At 42.3% G+C, this 24,434-nt stretch overlaps 1 protein-coding gene across 7 annotated transcripts in view; it reads left to right on the top strand.

Annotated features, from left to right (window-relative positions):
• Nucleotides 1-24,434, top strand: part of DSCAM (DS cell adhesion molecule) — a 635,668-nt gene that overhangs the window by 443,540 nt on the left and 167,694 nt on the right. For all 7 annotated transcript variants that reach the window (XM_068270401.1, XM_068270399.1, XM_068270402.1 and 4 more), the window contains one exon: nucleotides 12,965-13,255. In XM_068270401.1, coding sequence (XP_068126502.1) covers nucleotides 12,965-13,255 — 291 coding nt within the window. The remainder of the gene's footprint in view (nucleotides 1-12,964; nucleotides 13,256-24,434) is intronic.

Raw genomic sequence — 24,434 nt, 5'->3', positions numbered from 1 at the left:
TTAATTTTTTGATGTTACAAGCCCCTTTAAAGAGTAACTGATAGGCATTAAATCCAAAATCAATTCTCTATTTCCATTTATTACATAACTAAAAAAAGATGCTAAACTTGCAATGCAAAAGTTCGTAATCAATCTTACATTTTTATTCTGGATAATTATCAATCCCGATGTCCTCTAGCTCGCCTCTAACTTTGTACACCTGCCGCAAAAGAGAAGTTACAGTGCATGCCAGGAGGTTTTTCTTTCTTCTTCTGGTCCTCCTCCCTGCAGGCTCCCACAGGATGAAGCCAATCCTAATGTAATTTCCTCCCTTACTCCCCTATGGTATCTCGTGATCCCCCTCGGCATTTTCTCTCCTTCCCGCACTATTACAGAGCACAGCGGGGAGGAATAAAGGCAGTATGCACAGACTCTCCTCCTTTTGGTTCCAGGCACTTTAGTTCCCGTATATACATTCTGCACTACCGCCGGTGGTAGTGCAGAACTGCCCCTGCCATGAACAGACTTCTCTTAATTTTACTATAAAAATTTCACTGAAATCAAAACATGGAAAGTGCAATACATCTGTTATGTAAGTAGAGCCAGTATTTAGGCCCCGTTTCCACTATCGCGAATCCGCATGTGTCTTGCGTATGCGGATTCGCATAGACAATATAAGTGAATTGGCCTGTTTCCACTTATGCGTCTGCAGGAGCGTTATATTGTGCGGAGAAAATCTGCACGGAACACCCTGCAGAATTCGCCTGCGTGTGGAATGCAGGCGAATCGCACACAATGTATTTAATAGGGAAATCGCATGCGTTTTACCCATGCATTTTTTGCCGTGAATTCGCATGCGAATTCGCATAGGTACCAATGTAAATTCACACAGGCAGTGACATGGTTAAAATCGCATATACCCTCACATATGCGAATTCGCGGCAAAAAATGCATGCGGAATCGCATCCGCATGCGATTTCATCAGCGGTGGAATTCAGGCGATTCCGCACCGCAATAGTGGAAACGAGCCCTTAAATATTTAAAGAGGAACTCCAGTGACAATAATGTAATAAAAAAAGTGCTTCATTGTTACAATAATTATGTATAAATGATTTAATCAGTGTTTGCCGATGGTAAAATCTTTACCTTCCCTGATTTACATTCTGACATTTACCACATGGTGACATTTTTACTGCTGGCAGATGATGTCAGTGGAAGGAGATGCTGCTTGCTTTTTTGGCAGTTCGACCCAGCTGTAAACAGCTGTTATTTCCCACAATGCAATGAGGCGCTCAAATAGGAAACTGTCAGGACCATGGTCCTGACATCACACTGAGGGAGGGGTCTCACCGCAATATCAGCCATACAGAGCCCCCTGATGATCCGTTTGTAAAAAGGAAAAGATTTCTCATGGGAAAGGGGGTATCAGCTACTTACTGAGATGAAATTCAATTCTTAGTCACGGTTTCTCTTTATGTAATCCTTCAATCGGAGCAATTGCTCCAAACCTGTTTTGCACCAGATTTCCTGTAATTCTCTTCAATAGTTTTGATAAATCTGACCCATTATGTATCCTTATTAACTTGTAAACTGCTTTACTGGGTAAACCTGTTTGGGATGCTGGATTCTGCTCACAGTCATGTCACCACAACATCGACCCTAATTTTACTGTTACAAACCTTACCAGCTGCCTGTCCTTGGAGACGCCAGCCTCACACAAGGCTGTGATGATACCTATTAACATAATGGCAGCCTCTGAATATATTAACTTGTCTTTATTGTAGGAACAACAAGGCACTGATAGGGATAAATGTTTCCTCAGACTGCTCCTCAAAGAGCTTTTAATTAGCAAATTAATTAAAAAGGCAAAGAGGCAGGTAGAAAGAGCAGAAGGCCATAGCAAACGGCTCCAAATCCGATTTCTTGTGTTTAAATTGTAGAGCTAGGCCTCTCCTTGCAGCATATGGAGCCGTGAATGTGGCACCTAAAGGATTCATTTACCTTAAACCACAGAGGTGCATCACGTTCAGCACGACCTCAGGAGGGCCATTGAAGGCAGCACTATGAAATGAGAACACAGAACTTGGCCTGCAATTCAGCTGACAGACGGAACCGATGTGTGGGCTGATGCTTGCTTTTCAGAATGGAAACTATAGCAATCAGTAGTATGACTATAGCCATAGCTGACTGTGGTCATTTCTCAATATCAGGTTTATACAGTACATTCTCTTACATTCTGTATTATATTATTATATTAATTAGGGCAGGACAGTGGTGTAGTAGATAGCAGGGCTGAGGCAGAGGCGAGAGAGGCTTCAGCCGTAGGGCGCAGTGTAGCAGGAGGGCGCACAACACACTCAGCTATCATTCCCCTATTGTGTTTGAAGCAAACAGAAATGAGAAAAGGGGATACATGATAGTGACTGCAAGCCAGATAATTAGAAATTAAGGTATTGGGGGCCTTGGGACGCCTCTTAGTCCAATCAGTGTCTGACGGCTGGGGTGGGAAGGATGGAGGGGCGCACTTTGGTGTGTCAGCCTTGGGTGCTGGAGGAACTGGCTCAGGTGGATAGCACTGTCACCTTGCAGTGATGGGTCCCCAGTTCGGATCCCAGCCAGGTCAACATCTGCACAGAGTTTGTATGTTCTCTCTGTGTCTGTATGTGTTTCCTCTGGGCACTCCGGTTTCCTCCCACATCCCAAAAACATACAGGTAAGTTAATTGGCCAAAATAGTGTGCGAGCGAGTAGGGCGGCTGGCATCTTTGTATTGATCCTTTCCAGGGAGTGCTTTTGTAAAGTATAAGGGAAATACTGAGAACCCCCCATGAAGACATGGACTAATCTAAAGCCTGTCAAATGTTTACTGTAAGCAACAGCAATGTAGGAGAAATGTAATTTATAGTGCATTTAACTTAGAGTGAAATGTACTTCTTAAGCAGGTGTATTTTAAATTTTAAAACTATGTTGGGATAGTGGTCCTTTAATTTTCCTCTGACGTACATTATTATAGAGCGGCTCGTCATACAATGCAGTAAATGTGAACATGGCTGATACGCAGGGGAAACATCACAGAAATGGAAAAAAGAAAGAACCTACATCAGCATACACAAGACAACACAGGAAAGATAACCAGTGTGCAGTTATTATTATTATTCCCAGTAATATCATAGTGCTGAAAGTGTGAATGTGCTGCTTCTGAAGCTTTGCTAGTGTTGGGGACAAACAATATTATTACCCCCCACAGACACCTATAAGCAAGAGAAGCATTCTTTGCATTTGAGGCAAAATATGCCTTGTCCTGCTCCATCACCAACGCCTGGAGAAAAGATGAAGATGCCGTATCAGTTCTTAGCAGTGTCTGTACATTCCTGCTTTTCTCTCAGTTTTTATTTACAGTATATGCCAGCTTACTCTGCCCACTGATCTGACTCAGCACTCCTTCCTCCTAACAAACTATATGTCAGATCAGGGTCCAAAGTGCCGTCAATACCAGAAGTTACTAAAGGTAGACATGACTTAGCGTCCAAATGACCATCCAATTCGATTATTATAATCGGATCAAATAAAAATTAGTGTCGCAAAGTGCATGCCCAATTGACAGTGCGACCAGGGGCGTAACTAGAAATCACTGGGCCCCCCTGCTAAACTTTGGATGGGGCCCTTTTTCCCCTCCCCTTGCTTTCTGCACAGGTAAACAGAGAAACAATGGCTAGTACACACTTGAATGTGTTGCCCCATGCAGATAAGAACTGACAGCAGCAACACCTCAACACCCCTGCATTAATGATTCGGACATGCTGTAAGATGTAGGGCCGACTTGCTCGATTGGGTGCACGGTGGTAATGGCGTGCAATATCAGGATGAGCGGCGAACACGATGGAACGCCCGGTTGAATTTGGTGTACTTGCTTCTTCATGCAATTATCTTGTTTTAGTTTCTTCTGAGCCACAAATATGGTGGAGTCAAGAGTTTGCATTCAAAGCCATAAATCCATTGAGCTTGAACTGTCTAGGATGGTGGTGGTTTGGTAAGATCGCTGTATGCGTGTTCAGCAAATCTAAACAAATTGTATGATGCCACCATGTCACCATGGAACCTAATCTCAAAGGAGTTTTCTGAACCTCTTTTGGAATCCAGGCCATGAAGATATAGGGCTGCTGTAGGTGAAGTAATTAGTAGGTAATTAGTATAGTGTCCTTAATAAAATGTTTAGTCTATTTTCCAATGGTCTTACACCCTAGAGCCTAGGTCTTCAACGTGTGGTACGCTTACCCCAGGGGGTACTTCTGATGGTTCTCGGTACTCGGGGTTCATATACTTATCCAAGAATAACAAATTTAGAATTTTAGAAAAGGATAAATCTTATTTAAACAACACCAAATTAGTATTTTAGCTGATTAAAAGCAATAGTAAATGCTTGGAAGATGTTTAGAACCAATCATGTACTGCGATTAAATATATATTTGTCAAGGGGCACTTATGATTGTTTACTATGTTGGGGGGGGGGGGGGGGGACTTGATGAGTACAGGGTTTAAAAGGGGTACATACCAATAAAATGTTGAGAAACCCTGCCCTAGAGAACCATATTAAATTGGGCCTGATGTTGTTCCATTCTTTAGCAATGCGTTGTGATCTTTTCACAAAATAGTATTGTATTATTACTCATTCTCCTTATACCATCCACATTCTGCTTCCTGCTATTTAGCAACAATGTCACTGATATAGTGACAGGTGCTCTTGAATTGTGTGCACTGTGTTCAGGTAATGTGTGTAATAGATGGTGCAGTGAGATAGAATCTTAATTGCAGACTCACAGCACAGCAGACGTGGCAGATTGATCCTTCTTCTTTGTGTGCTGCTTATAGCTCACAACTGTATCTTATTTTCAGTATAAAATGCATTTCCATGCTCATAAATATTTATGCACATTGAGTATAAGCCTGCATACATCTCCGCGGGTCAGGCACCTTCACTGTCAATAAATCCACTCTGACGTCTTGGCGAGTTTATTGGGATTGGTGCTTTGTACAAGAGACGGATCAGTGCCACCGACAGGCTGCATGCTTAACTCTTCTAGCTCCAGTTGTTGCACTGCATAGATGTGTCCTCATAGGTGCCTGGGGAACGGTGATGTCTGCTGTATAGCTTCCTGGTGCAATGCTAAGCTAACTTCACTGCTTCTCTACAGAATTATTGCTCTGATTATCTAAGGTTCTCCAAGAATGAAGATCTTAAAGAGGAGCTTTAACCAAGGATTGATCTTCATTCCAATCAGTAGCTGATACCCCCTCTCCCATGAGAAATCTTTACCTTTTCTCGAATAGATCATCAGGGATGTCTGTATGGCTGATATTGTGGTGAAACCCCACCCACAGTGTGATGCCATGGTCCTGACAGTTTCCTGTCTGTGAACCTCATTGCATTGTGGGGAATATTGGCTTTTCCCCACTGCCAAACGAGCAGCATCTCCCTCTGAGCATAGAACTCTCAGAAACGAACATTCCGTACACCTGGCAGAACTAAAGTTATCACCACCAGAGATAAATTTCAGAATATGAATCGGAGAGGGAAGATTTTACAATGTGCAAACACTGACTAAATAATCTATAAATTAATACTGTAAAATAGAAGCAATTTTATTCATTATGTTATTTTCACTACAGTTCCTCTTTAAGGGATTCTAAAAACTTGGCCTGATTTATTAAAATTTGTCTAGTAGGCAGCAAGAGTTTGCAGGCCTAGTCTGTGCCATATCATATGCTAGTGAGGTTTGCTGAAAGGGTCATGAGACATTCCAATTTCATTCAATATAGCTATCATTCATCTAAAATGATCTCTGATTGATTCGAGTAACAATAAGTGTTTACACAGTTTAACAGCCCATTCTGTACATTTTGGGGTTAACAGGCCTTTTTTTTTTTTTTTAGAAATGGCCTAAAACAAGTAATACAGATTTATTGCTTAATTGGTCATTTTAAACAGAACATAAAGTGACATTGGCCCATATGCAATTCACTTTTTCACCTGACTTTTCTCCTAGGAGATAATTTTTCATCTTCAATTTAAAATATGTTTTCAGCAATTTGCAAAGGAAAAAGTACCAAAAAGTAGGAGAAAAGGTACTATCAAAATTATTTTGAGTATTTTTTTGCTTGCTGGGGGTTTAAAATGCATTTTATTGACAAGTTTCAAAATATCACCTAGGAGAAAATTCAGGTAAAAAACTGAATTGCATATGGCCCATGGAGCCATATGCAATTCACTTTTTCTCCTGAGTTTTCTCCTAGGAGATCATTTTTAATCTTCGATTTAAAATAACTTTTTAGCAATGGAAAAAGTACCAAAAAGTAGGTGAAAAAGTATTGTCAAAATTATTTTGAGTATTTGCTTGCTGGTGATTTAAAAGTTATTTTATTAACATGTTGTGAATATATCACCTAGGAGAAAACTCAGGTGAAAAATGAATTGCATATGGCCCATGATGAGATAAACCTGAGTATGCACAGTTCCAACTCTATTTAGAACTAGGCTGAGTTCCTTTTTCATTTTTTTCCCACTCTAGAGGTTAAGACTCAAGGGCTTTACGTTACAGCTTCTCTGCCCTCGGACTGTAACTCTCAATGATAACTAACTATAGGTTATAAAACGCCTGCATAGCTGAGAAACACTTTTTAGTACAGTGCCAGTTAAAAAGTTCACTAGTTCAAGATTTGTCTATATGGAAGCTGCAGAAACATTAAAACTGTGATCATTCACATGAGGCAGTACAACTTTAACCTTAAAAATTAAAATAACATTGTGGAGTTCTATGAAAGTCCTGTTAAGCGTTGTAGATACAATTGTATACCTTAACGTTTGCTGGACACAGCTAGATTCAGATGCCCCCCCGGGTGCCTGCTCAGGGTCATTTTGGGGGGGCAGAAGGGGGTCGCAGCTTGAGGGGAGAGCATTGTTTAAACAGAAAGTAATGTGAAGCACTTAGAGATCAGAGACCTCCGGCGGTGGATGGAGGTATGTGTCTGCCGCCGCCGCTGCCACTGATGATTTATGCAGCAGGAAGGGAGCATGCTGACGGGAGAGCCCGAGGTGAGGGTGGGACTGTTCCCCCCCCTCCGATGTGCAATGCTCTCCCCTCATGCTGCGACCCCCTCCTGCCCCCCCGAAACGGCCCTGAGCAACCTCCCCCCCCCTTGCAGGTGCAGGGGCTGCATGCCCAATTGTTATGCCCCTGGACCCTGTGACCACTGTGAGCCAATCGTAATGGTCACAGAAAAAGACATGACTACAATTCACATGATACCTAGTAGTAGCTGCTAATACCACTTTGACAATACAAAAGTTGGCTGCATGTCATTTTCATACCTCCCAACCTTTTGAGATAAGAGAGGGATACTTAAGCCACACCCCTTCCCCAAACCTACTCACGCCCATGGCACACCCCACCCCTAGTCACGCATACCATAAAGATTTCATAAGAAGAATGTTGTTTTATAATTCAAATCACATGGGTCCTTATTAGTTGAACATAAGAAATATATCGATTTAAAGGATGGGAATGAAGTTTGAAGTAATTTAAACACATTTTTAGGAGAAAATTATATATATTTACATAAACCTGTACATCAGTCCTGAAGGAGGGACAAATGAGGAAGAAAGAGGGAGAGAGGGACAGGGTTCTCAAAAGAGGGACTAGTTGGGAACTATGTGTTTTGTAGTTATGCTGGTAAATGGAAGTAGCAGAATTACAGTAACTAACTCCTTTTGTCATCTCAAAACAGGAAGTACCATTATAGTAACTAATGCATGCCTGTTATCATCCCAATTCAGGAAGTTCCATCATAACCAACTCCTGTTCACCCCAATACAGGAAGTGCCATTATGGTACCGAACTCCTCTTCATCCCAATACAGGAAGTGCCATTATAGTACCGAACTCCTCTTCATCCCAATACAGGAAGTGCCATCATATTACCGAACTCCTCTTCATCCCAATACAGGAAGTGCCATCATAGTACAGAACTCCTCTTCATCCCAATACATGAAGTGCAATCATAGTACCAAACTCCTCTTCATCCCAATACAGGAAGTGCCATCATAGTACCGAACTCCTCTTCTTGCCAATACGGGAAGTGCAATCATAGTACCAAACTCCTCTTCATCCCGATACAGGAAGTGCAATCATAGTGCCGAACTCCTCTTCATCCCAATACAGGAAGTGCCATCATAGTCCTGAACTCCTCTTTAATACAGGGAGTGCAATCATAGTACCGAACTCCTCTTCATCTCAATACAAAAATTGCAGCCATATTGTTTTTTCTTCAACATTTTCTGCAGGAAAACGATAATAGACAAGCTAACATACAACAATATCTTCATTTTGCTTTGCACACATACTTTTTTCACATTTTGCCCGCATCTCCCATTTAACACAGAAAAGTGATGCAGCAGTTTCCCAAGTCTAAGCAATTTTTTTCTCCTTTTCCCCGAATCTTATGGTTCAGTAACACAGCCTTAATTATCTTAATAATTGTTATTTAACAGTTGGTGAAAGTTTCTTTCTCTGCCTGTGACTTGATGGAAGGCTGGCGGTAGCGAGACCCGGGATAATGACAGCGGCAGTCTTCGCGTAACTCCATCTAACAATCATCCGCGGAGTAATGAAGCGTGACAGCTATTTCTTTACATCACCAGCCGCTGCTATAAATATTAGACACCTGCCTGTTAACACCACATGGCCCATTAACCAGGAATATTAAGCTAGCGAGGGGAGATAATCACTTTTATTAGAAGGGAGAGACTTTTTCTGTAACTTTTACAGGTCCGGACTCTGCAGTAATGCAGCTATACTCTGATCGGTACATTAAAGATTAATTCCACAGAGCTATACAGAAAACTATCCCCAATACATTTCCCTTTATTTATAATCTGATTTGCAAGGTTACTTAAATGTGCTTTTCTTTCTGTCCATCAAAAGTTAGTGTCTTGGCCTTTAAGCGGTATAAAACTCTGACATAAAATTCAATAAAAAAACATGTTTTCCTACTTTTTATATCACATACAGTTATCATGTTTGCTTTTATGCATAAGTAATATTATTCATTTAGAAATTACAAGTTCCCAAAGTACAATATTTTTGCTCTGAGAGCTGCAATTGCAGTTTATTCATAACTGCTGTATTTCTATTGTAATGTACCAGGAATGATTTCTGAGTACCTCTCTGTGTTCGGGAGTGCCTGCACAATCAGAGAAGTGTCTACATTCCTCACTTGATACAATTAAGTAAACACAAGATAATGTTAAACACAAGATAATCACTAGTTCGGATGCGTCCAGCTTTCCCTGCATGGAGCTTGTAAGTCCTGTGTTTAACTAGTTAAACAGTTAAAGTTCTAGAAAAAAAAATGTGGTAGTATTTAATATGCTGTAAATAATCTTTTAGAGCAAAGAAGAAATGCTGGGTTTCATTCCGCTTTAAAGAGAACCCGAGGTGGGTTTGAAGAATATTATCTGCATACAGAGGCTGGATCTGCCTATACAGCCCAGCCTCTGTTGCTATCCCAAACCCCCCTAAGGTCCCCCTGCACACTGCAATCCCTCATAAATTACAGCCACGCTGCTGACAAACAGCTTGTCAGAGCTGGCTGTGTTTATCTCTATAGTGTCAGTCTGCTGCTCTCCCCGCCTCCTGCAGAACTCCAGTCCCCGCCTGCATCCCTTCCCTCCCTGCTGATTGGAGGGAAGGGACGGGGGCAGGGACCGGAGCTATGCAGGAGGCGGGGGAGCAGCTGGGACTGACTACAGATGTAAACACAGTCTCACAGCATGGCTGTGATTTATGAGGGATTGCAGAGTGCAGGGGGACCTTACTGGGGTTTGGGATAGCAACAGAGGCTGGGCTGTATAGGCAGATCCAGCCTCTGTATGGAGATAACATTCTTTAAACACACCTCGGGTTCTCTTTAAGCTGTGTACACACATTTAGTAGTGGCTGGTTGAGAGCTCTGCCCCAAAATAGGAGACCAGGGTTCAACTCTTGGCTCTTCCTAATTAGTAAGCCAGGACCTATTCAGTAAGGAGTTATTGGGCAAGACTCCTCAACACTGTTACTGCCCTCTAAGGGCGCTCTGGTGGCTGCCCCGCAAGCGCTTTGAGTCCGACAGGAGAAAAGCACTATACAAATATAGAAATTACTATTCAATTACTGATGCCCTTAACGATCATTAACAGATTTTTCTGGTGACTGTTTTGTAAATGAGCACAGAACAGATACTCTGTTCAACTATAGCCAATGCAGCGTGTGCTGTTCTATGGAAAGGGAAGGAGGATCAGCTTATGGTGTCCGTCTACATGAAGGAGAAAAAAAAAAGACAGGCTTGGCCTATGGCTGTACTTTGTATTGTCTTTTGAGAGTCTTCAAAACGCTGGAATAAAAACAGTTTCAGCCTAATTTGACGATGAGTGCAGCCTATTTATCTTCAACTACTTTCGCATACATCCAAAAGTAAAAATAACAACTTAACCGTATACAGGGAAATGTATCCCATTTATTGCTAAAATGGAGCTGATTTGCAAATACAATATACAAATGCTTGAATTGAGAGAGTGCCGTGAGGCTGGGTGCACACATAGCAGAAACGCTAGTGTTGCAGAAAACTCTGCGTTTTTGCCTCCTGCATATTATGCAGAAACATTGCCAAAACGTACATAATGACAGTCAATGGGAACGCAATGGTATGCGTTTTCCGTCCGTTTTTTCTAAAAAAAAAAAAATGTTTGCTGTATTTTCGCTTCCTGTCTTTCAAGTGATTTGCATAAATGGAGATATAAAAATGCATGGAAAATGTATATGCAAACCAAGATGCATGAAAAACGAATCGCAAACGCACAAAAAAATGCACAAACATTAGATAGTTACATAGTTGCTGTATGTGACCCCTAAATATTATCTGTAACCTAAATTAATGTCCAGCGCTGCGTAATATGTTTGCGCTTTATAAGTATAATAATAATAATAATAGTTACGGTACATAGTTATTTGGGTTGAAAAAAGACATACGTCCATCGAGTTCAACCAGAGAACAAAGTACAACACCAGCCCACTCCCTCACATATCCCTGGTGATCCAGAGGAAGGTGAAAAAACCCTTACAAGGCATGGTCCAATTAGCCCCAAAAGGGAAAAAAAAATCCTTCCCGACTGCAGATTGCAATCAGATAAAATCCCTGGATCAACATCATTAGGCATTAACTATTAATTGTAGCCATGGATGTCTTTCAACGCAAGGAAAGCATCTAAGCCCCCTTTAAATGCAGGCATAGAGTTTGCCATAACAACTTCCTGTGGCAATGCATTCCACGTCTTAATCACTCTTACTGTAAAGAACCCTTTCCTAAATAAATGGCTAAAACGTTTTTCCTCCATGCGCTGAGCATGTCCTCTAGTCCTTTGAGAAGGCCTAGGGACAAAAAGGTCATCCGCCAAGCTATTATATTGCCCTATGATGTATTTATACGTGTTAATTAGATCCCCTCTAAGGCGTCTTTTCTCTAGACTAAATAAACCCAGTTTATCTAACCTTTCTTGGTAAGTGAGACCCTCCAACCCACGTATCAATTTTGTTGCTCGTCTCTGCACCTGCTCTAAAACTGCAATATCTTTCCTGTAATGTGGTGCCCAGAACTGAATTCCATATTCCAGATGTAGCCTTACTAGAGATTAACATAAAACGTGACATAAAACGCAGCCTTTCACGCTGTGTCATATGTGAACCCAGCCTCATTCACAGGAAACAGAAGCACAATGTTTTTGGCTTTTTTGCCATAATTTAGTTGAGCTCTCATATTGTTTGAAGATTTTTAACCCCCTCTCCGCTCTCACTAAAGGATTTCCTCCACGTGCCTGACCTTTTTTCGCTACTTTTAACAACCTACTCCCTACTCCTACTCAAGTGACCGCTTTCAGACTGCCCCATTCTTCGCTTGCCCCTCCTCTGACATCACTACATGCCTACTCTGCATTGGTCCCTGGGACCTAAGAAGCTGCCTAAGTATGGATAATCTGGCTCTTTAACATTCAAGTTTTTTTGTTTTTTTTTCCTGCGAGGATAACATTTCACTCTGATGCTCACAACACATTTTTGGGTGGGGTGCAAAGACAGCACCACAAACTAAAACCTTAATTTTTAATATTTCTTGTGTTTCTGATTTAGAAAACTGTTTATTTTTTAGGGATAAACACAATAATGAAAAAAAAGAAAATTAACCTTATTAAAATAAAATAAAAAAAACCACAAAGACTCCCCTTAAGGACAACCATACTATCCCAGAAAAAAACACATATAAGTAGATTAATACTTACATACCAGATGTATTGTACTGCCCAGGTTTTGATTTCAGCGAATTTTATATAGTAAATAAAGAGAAAACTGTTCCAGGCATTTTCCTTCTTTACTGAAGTCTCCCTTGCTCTTTATTTTTCTCCTAGAAACTGCAACGTCATATCTAGCTTGATTTGTAAATGTGAGCACAACATAGATCGTATTTCAGCAGCTTGTGCAGAGGGGTCAGGTGTATTTCTCTTCTTAGCCTTGTGTCACACTGAACTCCCCTCAGCCAATCAGTGAGGAGCAGGAATGTGGGAGGGGAGATAATAGCTACCCTCTCCTGGGCAATGTACCAGAATAGAGCCAGGTTGACTGATATAAGATTCATAACAGCTGGAATATTTATGATTATATTTGAATGTTTGCAATGCAGACTGCATGTACACTACATAATGAACACAGAGCAGGGGGCACATGGAATTTTGTTTGTGACTGACTTTATCGGATCATTACTCTTGCAAGACTATCAGGTGTCTAGTAAAATGTTATCATGAAAAAACTCAATAGCACTATGTGTTTGATAGTTTGTGAAATTCTCTTTTAAATGAGCCAGTTAATGTTTTGGTCTTTTTAAATGTAACATTTTTACACCTCTTTCCAGAACCCCAGTTCTCAAAGGAGCAAGACTTGTTTGCCAGCGTCAACAGTACTCGAGTGCAGCTCAACCTTATTGGCTGGAATGATGGCGGGTGTCCAATTACATCGTTTAACCTGGAGTACCGGCCATTTGGCACTACAGTGTGGACCCTGGCACAGAGAACCTCGCTGTCCAAGTCGTATATACTGTATGACCTCCAGGAGGCAGCGTGGTACGAGCTGCAGATGAGGGTGTGCAATAGTGCCGGTTGTGCAGAGAAGCAGGCCAATTTTGCTACACTCAACTATGATGGCAGTAAGTACAGTGATCCCAGCTGTTTATCTAGAACATGGTCACTGGTGCACAGTACATTCTGCATATGAGTAATGTAAATGAAGGAAATTCACGTTATAGATTTCTCATCAGGGGTGTTGCTGGCCCAAAGATCAGTGGCATGTGCCCTGGATCTATACTGGGATGCCCTGGATGTCCCTCAGGCAGAGTCTGGCAGCGGGCACCAGTACTCACCTCCAGCCACTTGGTCTCCAGATTCTGCAGGCATCTCCTCCTCCAGGTTTCTTTTCCTTCTCTGATACAACACCATAGGGCATGCTGGGAGTTGTGATGCCTCAATGGGAGGCCCGCGGGAGCATGGGAGGGGGTCCACTAAAATTCCAGGGAATGCTATGAGGGGACTGCCAGACAACCTGGCAGCGGGCCAGACTGCCCAGCAGAAAGCCAGACCAGCCAGCGCAGAAGCCAGGTAACTCTGCCTAGACTCTGCCTAGTTATGTTTAAGTGACACTGTCTATTTATGTGATATTCTGCATTTTTATATATATATATATTTTGTATTAATGGAGAGGGGGGCTTCTTCCAAAATTTTGCTGGATAGGCCTACTTAGATTTCTGTTAAGTTTGTGTAATGTTGGCTCCACCCATGACCACACCCACATTCTGGTGCATGGCCACACCCATTTTTTTGGCTGGAGGGCCCAAAAGTGCCCTGGATCTCTTAGGATCCTAGCAACGCCCCTATTTCTCATGTTTTTTTTTGTTGCCTGTAGCATAGAGCTAAACACCGTATGTAATTAATGTAAACAAATCTACTTTGACCAAAAAAGTTAACTCATATCAAATCTCAGCTTCTATTTGAGTCAATATTGAGTCCTCAGAAGAGTGTCTTTCACCTTTGCCCTCTGGTCTCATTAGGTTTCCAGTGATTTCCCCTTACCTATGTAGAGTACTATGCAGGGGAGGATGTTGAAGAGTCGTCCTACTTTCCAGCCACTGTGATCTATTCTTCAGTCACTGCACCAGTCTTTCATCTGCCCCTTTGTCTTCTGGGTCCTCCAGCCTTTTTCTGGGTACCACTTTTTACTGTTGAAATGAAGCTTCTTATCTGCAATGAAGAGTGGGATGCACAGCACAGTACTATACTGGGCAGCACGGTGGCCTAGTGTAACCTCAATAATTGAACGGTGACGGCAGGAAACAGAGGATCGTAGAGGACGGCGCAGGCACATGACAGCTGCAGGGGGCCGGTGGAAGCCCCAGGTAAGTTTCAGTTTTTGTTTAAAGAAAAAAAAAATCCAACAGAACCTCTTTAATAAATAACTATGTTTCATGCTTAATATTTTATGTAATTACAAATATTTCAATACTAAACATTATGTATAAATAAAACAAATGTAAAATAAAAAATACTATCTCCCCTGTGACAGTGACCCCAACAGGTAGAGCACGAAATAAATATCTATTTTTTATTCCTCTTGTTTAATATTTTCCTGGTGATAACAAATGGAATTAAAAATTATTTAATACTAAACAATATACTGTACATAAATAAAACAAATGTAAAATAAAAAATACTATCTAACCCATTACAGTAACATACCAACAGGTGGTGCGCTAAATAAATAAATACATATTTTTCTTTTCTCATTTTTAATATTTTCCTTATAATAAAAACAATGGAATTAAACATATTTTAATAAATTTTAAATTAAAAATATTATCATGACAATAACATACCAGCCGGTGGAACACTAAATAAAGATTTTTTTTTAATATATTTTTCTGATTATAAAAAAAATGGAATTAAAATGTTTTTAACATTGTACATAAAAAAAAAAGTGAAATAAAAAATACTATTTCCCCGTGACAATAACAGTTACAGAAGCTACCTTTTCTTGCCTTCTGCATTTGCATTATTACAATTGCTACAATAAGTGCTTTTTAACTCAACTAATTAAAAAAAATACAGAAGGTAAAAATAGTCAGCGGCTGATTTTCCATTTTTGTACTATCCACTCCATCATCGCACATAATTATATTTTATAAACACAATTTCAGATCCCCAAGTGGGCCTGGTAATTATACTCTGCCGCCTCAGATGGAGCTGAAAGGGAAGAGCAGTAGCTCCGGCAGTTGCAAACAAACGATAAAACGTTACTTAAATCGCGTTTGGTTTTTTTCTTGTGAGAAGCTCGAAAGTTTCCCAAAGTCAAGCTGAACAGTAAGATTTATGATGGTGATTACTTTGTTAGATGCCAGTGCCGAGCTAATGGAGATCAATGGCTGTGTGATACTGTACAGCGGCCGGGGGGAGAGAGCAGGCGGAAGGTTCACTGTGTCGAGGAAGGGATCCGCGCACATAGCACAGGTCAGCCTGACAGCACTCACTAATTTATAGGTGCGAAAGACACAAACTATTGTCAAAGTGAAAGTTTTTAGTGCCTAACTGTATTTTAGGAGTAGGAAGTAAAATGGATCCTTGTAACATGCAATGCATATGTTTTATTGCCTGAATACATTCATTTTCCAGATCGATGCTTTCACAGTGGCGTACCTAGGTTATCCAGTGCCAATTATTTACATGCCCCACCACCAAAGTGACATCCCCAGTGGTCTAGTGGCACTAGTCCTCCCCCCCCAGTCCACACAGATTTTACCCGGTGGTTAAAGAGTATCAGAGCCGAGAGAACATAAAAGATTTATACATACCTGGGGTTTCCTCCAGCCCCATCTGCACAGATCGCTTCCTCGCTACCGTCCTCAGTCTTCCCCGTCTTCTGTACTGGGTCCCGCAACTTCCTCCAGTCGCAGCCAGTCTGTGTAAGAGAGTGCACCCTCTACATATCTCTCTGGCAGCTGCTGGAGAGATACGTAAAGAGCGCACTTCTCTTGCATCAGGCTGGACGCAACTGGCTGAAGTTACGGGACCCGGTACAGAAGATGAGGAAGAGTGAGGACGGTGGCGAGGGAGCGATCTGTGCAGATGAGGCTGGAGGAAGCCCCAGGTATGTATAAATCTTTTATGTTCTCTCGGCTCTGGTTTCCTTTAAGTGGCACCCCATGGGGAGGGGGGGCAACTTCATTCCTCTCACCTTCTCCATGGGCTCCCTTACTGTGTCCTCGTGCAGACTGAGGGGCAGCAGTGTAGCTTGTGAGTGAATTTCACCTGAACCCATCCATGCTCTTTGGTAGCCGGATGTTCTCTGCCCGCCTGATCTCTGCATGTAGTGCATAATTATGCAACATGCAGGAAACAGGAAGTAGAGTGAACCGCTGGCTGCCGAGGAGCATAGATGCTTTGGGATCAGGTGAGATTCACTTTCACGCCACACCGCTGCGCTGTACTCTGCAAGGGAGCACAGGAGGGGGGGGGGGCATGGAGAGGGAGAGGAGAATGATGTCAGCCCTCTTCCCCACGTCCCCAAACTCCCCAACACTAATCGGCCATACCAGCCGAAGCGCTGATCGCTTCTTCCCAGGTGTCACCCCTCTGAGTGATCACAATTTATTAGGTTATTAATGACTATTTTGTTGGAACTTTCCTGGGGGGGGGGGGGCTAGGTCTGTATTTAAAGTTCTCAAATGTGGGGTTGCATTCAGGTATGTTGAAGCTATATTAGTTTCAGTATATAAACAGGCTTATTACCTAATCTGCAGTATAGTAAAGCAACCGCAATATGTCTTTGTGTGTAAAATGTGATGATGATCTTTATGGGATTGGCGTTTCCTGTATCCTGTGTGTTCCTCTCTGTTGTGAGTAAGCTGCATTGCTTGAGGGTGGTGTATGAGTTATCACTGCATGTTTTTTTTCAGCAAAGAGCTCTAACTTGTTATACTGTGTGCCTATCTGCATGTACAGACCACTCTGCTCCATGACTTTTACACTTGGTGTGATGTGGCAAAATGGCTGCCGCACCATTACACACACTTTAGTAAGTGCAGCAGACTGTGTTGACATGGAAAATCTGTGCACCGGAAATGCAACAAATATTTAATGTGCACATTACCCCATCGACTTGCTTACGGTGCTGCACACAATGCATGATAACTCACTGCAGCTTCTGCGACCGTTAGAGCACTTCCATTCCATTGCATCACAGGAAGTGTATCATGTTCCATTGACTTTAATGGCCATTGCAATGCAGTGTGCTAGGTGGAAGTGACGCAGTGCAAGGCAACGTGGCAATTGTAGAGGGGGCGTGAGAATTCTGGCTCTTCCAGTGCCAAACCTGGGATTTTGGAAGCGGGATATTTGGGCACCTGGGGCTAATGAACGTTTTGGGAGCCCCGTAGGCACTGATGCAAATATCACCCATTGTGGGCCCAAAACAGAAATTTGAGCGCCCGATAAATAGCGGGTGCTGAGGCCATTTGACTGAAATATTTTGTTTTTGACAATTAGAATGCTATCGTTTTTTAAAGGATACATCCGAGAAGTCTAAGAATAAAAAAATCCACTTACCTTGGGCATCCTCCAGCCCCTGGCAGCCGTCCTGTGCCCTCGCCACAGTTCCGCCCCACGCTGGTGGCCCGGAGTCCCCTCCGGTACCAGAGGCCTACATGCATTCCAGCATGCGTCTCACGTAGTTGCGCTGACGTCATCTGGACTGTACTGTGCATTAAAGTCTGGATGACGTTAGTGCGACTCAGTAAGCCGCGTCCTGGAGTGCATGAGAAGCTGAACCGGAAGCCAACCTGGTGAGGTCGGCTTCTCCACCGGAGGGGACCGGAAGCCACCGGAGCTGCGACAAGGGCACAGGACGGATGCCAGGGGCTGCAGGATGCCCCAGGTAAGTGATTTTTTTATTTTTGTACTCCTCTGACCTTCCCTTTAAGATTTATTTTTGTATTTATTATTTTTTTGTTTTGAAAATTATAGTTAGGAAGAGGGGGTTTAAGATTAGGCGTCAGGAATGGGAGGTTTAGGATTGGGCATCAGAAAGGGGGGTTTAGGGTTAGGCATCAAGAAAGGGGGTTTTAGGGCTAGGTGTCAAAAAGGGGGGGTTAGGGTTAGGCTCCAGGAAGGGGGTTTTAGGGGTAGGCATCAGGAAGGGGGGTTTAAGGGTTAGGCTCCAGGAAGGGGGTTTTAGGGTTAGACATCAGGAAGGGGGGTTTTAGGGTTAGGCTCCAGAAAGGGGGTTTTACGGTTAGGCGTCAGGAAGGGGCTTTTAGGATTACGGTAGGCCTCAGGAAGGGAGTTTTTAGGGTTAGGCATCTGAGAATAGAGGGTTCTGTGTGAGAATAGGGTTAGGTTTAGTTGTAGTAAAATATCGGTAACTTTTACCAATGTTTTACTAGCCTCATTATCATTGTAAATATTTTTTGTTTTCATTTGCTGCCCAGTTCACAATGGTATTTATAATTTACACTAATATAGGCTTCACCCAGTGCCCATCTTTCCTCACGCCTCTATATTTCATGTACGCAGGATTTTACCTGTATCTGCTGTTGCTATGGTGTTTCATAAGCTGGGTGGTGAGGAACGTTCTTTGAGGCTTCCACGGGAGCCTTTTTGATTTTTTGAGGATCCCAAGTAATTTTAGGAGGAAATTAAAGATGGGTCAGTTGAAGAAAGTCATTTTAGTAGGGAGGCAGGGAAAATGTGTTTGCTGAATATTTGTATGATGACATTAAGCAAGCCGTAAATTAGTGACACAGAAAAAGGCAGCTTTGATTTGAAGACTCCTGCTGAGATCAAAGGTGCCGATGGAGATGGATTCCTTTTAGAGACAGAGTCTTCCATTTCAATGCTCTAGAAAAGAAAGCATAGCTTTTAAGATCCATTTTCCTTGTTTGGATTTTGAAATAAATTATAAAATATATGCAGAAACAGTCATTTGGTCAAGAAGAATGTAGATAAGAGTTGCAGTTTCAGATTGTGATTACTTACCAGGCAGAGGGAGGCTATAGGACTCGAGAGTCTGGTTTGTGAGAGCTCCGCTTCCAAGCAGGCTGGAAAATTACCAAAATGGCTGACTTCAAGGAAGAATCAAACCCAGCTTATATGTCAGCCATCCAAAGGGACTGGCACATTCTAATGGGTTGCAGTTGTTCCCAGGGATGTAGTGATAGCGGTTCTCTCTGTATTTTGAGTTCAATTATAAATGTATTTAACCACTTAATGACATGCTGACTTATAAAAACGTCCTGCTAGAGCCTCTTTGTTCCAGAATGTTTTTATAAGTCAGACAATGCTGCTGCTGCTGTGCACGTGTGCCCCCGTGTGTGCACTTGCGCGCTCCCGTGAAAATAGTGGGAAAAACCACCAAAGAAAAAATACACCTTTATTTCCAAATAATATATTGTCACCATACTAGGAACATAATTAAATTCTTGTGATAACCAGGACAAATAGGCATGTCAAATGTGTGGGTTTTATGTACAGTAGCAGTGTTTATATTAAAACCATAGGGGATAAAATTAGAGAAATAGTGTATTTTTTTCATTTTTGTATTTCCCTTTAAAATGCATAGAAAATAAAGTAATTACTGAAAACAAATATCAACTTTAAAAAGCCAAATTGGTGGTGAAAAAAACAAGATATAGTTCATTTCATTGTGAGTAGTAGTGATTAAGCTATTGGCAAATGAAAGGGATGAGCACTGAAAGGTGAAAATCGCTCTTGTCCGTTAGGGTAAAAGCTGCCTTGGGGTGAAGTGGTTAAAGCAAACCCGAGATACTTACCTATGAGGAGGGAAGCCTCTGAATCCTTCTCACATCCTCCTCGACTCCACCACCACAGGCCAGGATCCTCTTTTAGCTATTGACATCACTTGCGTTGCACAATCACCGCAATACTGCACCTGTGTGAGTACGGACACACCTGGAGCCAGCAGCTTCGGGTTACTGCACAGGTACGGCAATAGTCACACAGTATGACCGCGCCGTACACGGCGGGTAGTGCAACCATGAGAACATATCCGACAAGCTCTTGTCATATATGTTCAAAGGGTCCAGTGAGGGCAAGAAGGACACAGGAATTCTCTGGACCATCCAAAGGTTTTCCTCTACCTAGGTAATTCGCTAACTTCTTTTTTCCCTGTCACATCAACTTCACTGTAAAGATGTAAAAATGTGTGGAGCAGCTTGAGAGAGTAGATGTTCATGTATAAGCCGAGGTACTCACCTTTTGCATAAGAAAAAAGTTGACTTGTGCATAAACCCCCTCAGTCTGCTCAGCGTGTGGGGGTGACTTGTGCAGAGGCCGAGGAGGTGACTTTTTAGCAATTTTTTTGCACTGAAAAATTCAATTTATCTCAATACTTGTGATTGTGATTCTATTTTAGCACTGAGGTAGATCCTCTGTGAGCAGCACTCAGCTCAAGCAAGTCCTTCTAAGCTGAGACTGATCTAGAATTTGTATAGACACTTCAGTTGAATAATAGGATAATTGTATTGTCTTGATGGTGAACACAGCTCACTATATCTCTGAGAGAAGGACTCTCTGAAAGAAGGACTGCTTCGGTTATACACAAAGGGTGAGGGCGGCACCTTTCCTCTCTCAGGTGTCCGCTGAAGGAGAATAAATCTAACCACGCTCTGTACGATGACAGCTTCATTTGATAACTGGCCAGATTTCAAACTTTTCAGATGCAGCACCACCAGGGCAATCGGCCTGTGGTTTATAGGCAACAGATCTCTCTCCAATCAGATTCAATCAGACAGAAATCTATCTCTTGGTCGATCTGCCCATACATCTTTTGATGTATGTGCGCCTTTACCATCTTTGGTATGTTTTGTTTGTGGCTTTCGTTCAGCTTTCTATATCCATCAGCCACTTAGAGGAAGCATTAGTGAATTGACTTGTGATCCAGACTTTTATTGGTAAGCATGGCGCATCCGGAAATATTTCATTTTGCCCTATAACTGTAGCCAGATTAAAACATTATATTAAAGCCGTGTAATTAGGATCTTAGATCATTCCAAAATTGTGTTTCACTGGAGTCTCCAGACAGCCGAACTGTATTAAATCTCGTTAATAAGAACCACATGAAGATAACGCATGATTCCCACACAGCGCAGGTACTGAGTTATGAGGCTTTGGGTGCAGATATATCGACTATTCATACCAAGTAGTCATAAAACCTCCAGTATACTTCTAAGATATTCTACTGTGTGCCTCTTACAGCCAAAGCATCTCATTTTGGCATGGGTTTTGTCACAGCTTTGTCACAACACATATTTTAGTTCTGGGCTCAGCATTTTGTACATGAAAAAGAATCATTGGTATGTAAAACATATATTTCTTAGTAAAGAATAATTGAAGTTAAAGGACCCCTCCAGGAAAAAAATGTAGGTAGTTAAAAGTTACAAATCGTTAGAACTGACAGGTTTTGGAATAGTCCATCTCCTCATGGGGGATTTCCAGGGTTTTTTTTTCTTTGTTTTCTAAAGCATTTCTTGAACAGCAGTGGCAAAACTACCAAAATAGCATGCAAGCGAGTAGGAAGGTTGGCTGGTATCTTACTATTTTGGCATTTAGACTTAGCAACTGCCATTCAGGAAATGCTTTTGAAAACAAAGAAACCACTGAGAATCCCCCATGAGGAGATGGACTAGTCCAAAACCTGTTGGTTCTGTCAGATTTAAACTGCTTACATTTTTTGATGTAGAGGTATTTTAAAGGGAACCTGAAGTGAGAAGTATGTGGAATCTGCCATACACCTGATCTGGTGCATGATAGTTCAGGTTGTATGGCCATACTGATATACTGGGAAATCGAAATCGAAATTCATTCTTACCCTATAAATTTAAATACTGCTGTATCATTGTGCTATACCAAAGGGCGCCTCCTACTCTTTCGATTTCCCGTGATATCATACCCTACTTGTTAGGGTGGGTGTTCCTATCGCCGTATAGGACATCCTTTTTTCTCAGGAGCAGCGACCTCAAAAGGCCGAGTGGAGACGGTACTTCTCCACATGCTTTGATAGTGGTTGCCGTCACAAGCAACCCACCCTTGTGAGTATATTACTTATTATTACATAATCCAAATATCAAGACGTTATCACGCGATATTGGGCTCCCGGTGTCCCTGTGTTCTTTTCGTTCTCTATCCAGTTCAAATACTGATATACTGATCAGCTCAGCTTGAGTTGTAAAGTGGAGCTGATATTCCCATGAATGTAAAAGCTTACCAGATCAGACATTTTTCTCTACAGCCCTGGCACTAAACTGAAGCTTGTATGTTCCTGGATCATCAGGAGATAGCACTGTCTCATTGCAAAACAGGAAGTAAGGAAGATGATGGGAGCTCTGGGATTCAGACTGTATGCAGCAAAGCAGGGCGTCTTCAGAGCAGGCTAGATGATTTATTTTGACATGCAGCCTCTTATATCCCTCCTAGTCCTGCCTCCCTTCTGCTTTTTAGGCGTCCAATGCCATGGCCTTTGTAGCCTTTTCAGAAATATGGCCCTGGAAGGTGTATTTGATCAGTGGGTCAAATAACTGCAACTAGTGTAACAGCGCTAAAACAAGAACACTGAGAGAGGACCAGGAAGGCTCTGTGAGATCCAGAGCCTTCCCTCTCCATAGGTGAGTATCTGCTCGTTTCAGTATCACTTTCAGGGTTAGTTCACAATGCTCAGTTGCATTGCAGAATAATTCTGCATGTCAACTCACTGCCCATAAAGTTCTTTGGGCCTTTTCACGGTAACGGATCGTGTTATTCTCACTCACTGCATGCAGGCTTTGTATTACAGTCTGTGTCGAGTCTCCATTGCAGTTTACGTTCATTTTAACGCGTGTTATGCAACTGACCCCTGTGAACCTAGCCAAGTATTAAGACACACATTAAAAATGCAGTGGTATGCAAGCTCATGCGTTATCCTATATTCTTCCACATATATATGGCAACAAGGCAGACTAAATTTGCAGCATCAATTTTAAAGACCTAGCTTGCCTGTATGCCTGGCAGCATATGGCAGGAATCTGAAAACACTGGCTGGCTGCTGATCCATATTTATCATCTCATTTTGCCCTCTATGCGGAATGCGGTATTGAAATGCTGTTCCAAAAACGAGGCAAATTTGCATAGTTTCCGCTTAGCTCTTTCAAAGGTGGCCCATGGGGCGGCTCTCGCTCATTGAGCTCATTAGAGTAGGCTGGATTCTGCAGCCCTTTTCATGCTGCCAGCCCATCTCTCATTACACTCTGGCCAAGATAGGGCACAGATGGTACCAGCCACTGGAACATGGCTGTCCCTGGTGCGGTCACAGTTCTTGCACTGTCACACCACACAGCTGCCGCTGACAAGTCATAAACACAATGAGCCAAATGCAGCAATGTGTCTTTTATTTTCATCCAAAGCAACCAAATCTACAGTCGTCCTCACTTCCTAAATTATATTAGTTAATAGTATTCTCCTATAGGACACACAATGGTTTAAACTCGGCCAAGGTGGCGGATAGGTAGAAGAACCTTGGGAGAAAAAACAAGGCGAAAGGTGTGTACAGGAGCTCTCTGACGTCACTTAAAGATCCAGCATGGTTGAACTTTAGTGATGTCTGACGCCTGATCAGCCCCCAACCACATTGTTCTCCTACTGGGAACCCGCTTCGTGGTGCGCCATGGGTTGACCCTCCTCCCCATCCCATAGATGTGACACACCTGTACAGAACTCATCCTGAACTGTCGCCAAAGGGATTGAATCTTAAACCCAGCGTTTCACTGTCTTCGGATGTATGTATGAGGCTTGAGGGTTATGGAGGGCTAAGGAGAGCAGCTGACAACGGAGGACCAGACGATAGATTCAATAGTTGCAGTGTAGAAGTTGGTCATCAGTTCCCATAGCTGACCAAACTTCCTCAGTTGTTTCTGGAAGAACAACCTTTACTGAGCATTTTTGGGGGGTTTTGAGGTTTTCTTCCCCATCTCAAGAAGTTGGTGATGGTTGTGCCCAGGAACCGAACGCTTGGTACCTTGGTGACATCAGTCTTCTTTGAACTCCGGGTTGAGTGTGGGTGGGCACTTTATGGAGTCCACAGTCAGTTCCACAGTTTTTCATTGCAAAGCTATGCGACCATCAATCCCCACTACTCCTCATAACATAGACACTTTATGCAGATACCCCAGTACAGTAAAAAGCTCCTAGATCTCATCTTGGTTATTTGTCAAACAGCTTGTTGCATTGCTTATGACAACTACAGTGGATGCACAGGATCTTCTCAAAAAATTAGCATATTGTGATAAAGTTCAT

Source organism: Hyperolius riggenbachi, chromosome 2 (genome assembly GCF_040937935.1).
Source record: "Hyperolius riggenbachi isolate aHypRig1 chromosome 2, aHypRig1.pri, whole genome shotgun sequence".
Lineage (NCBI taxonomy): Eukaryota > Metazoa > Chordata > Amphibia > Anura > Hyperoliidae > Hyperolius > Hyperolius riggenbachi.
The sequence above is the reverse complement of the archived record's forward strand: the minus strand, read 5'-3'. Positions and strand labels throughout refer to the sequence as shown.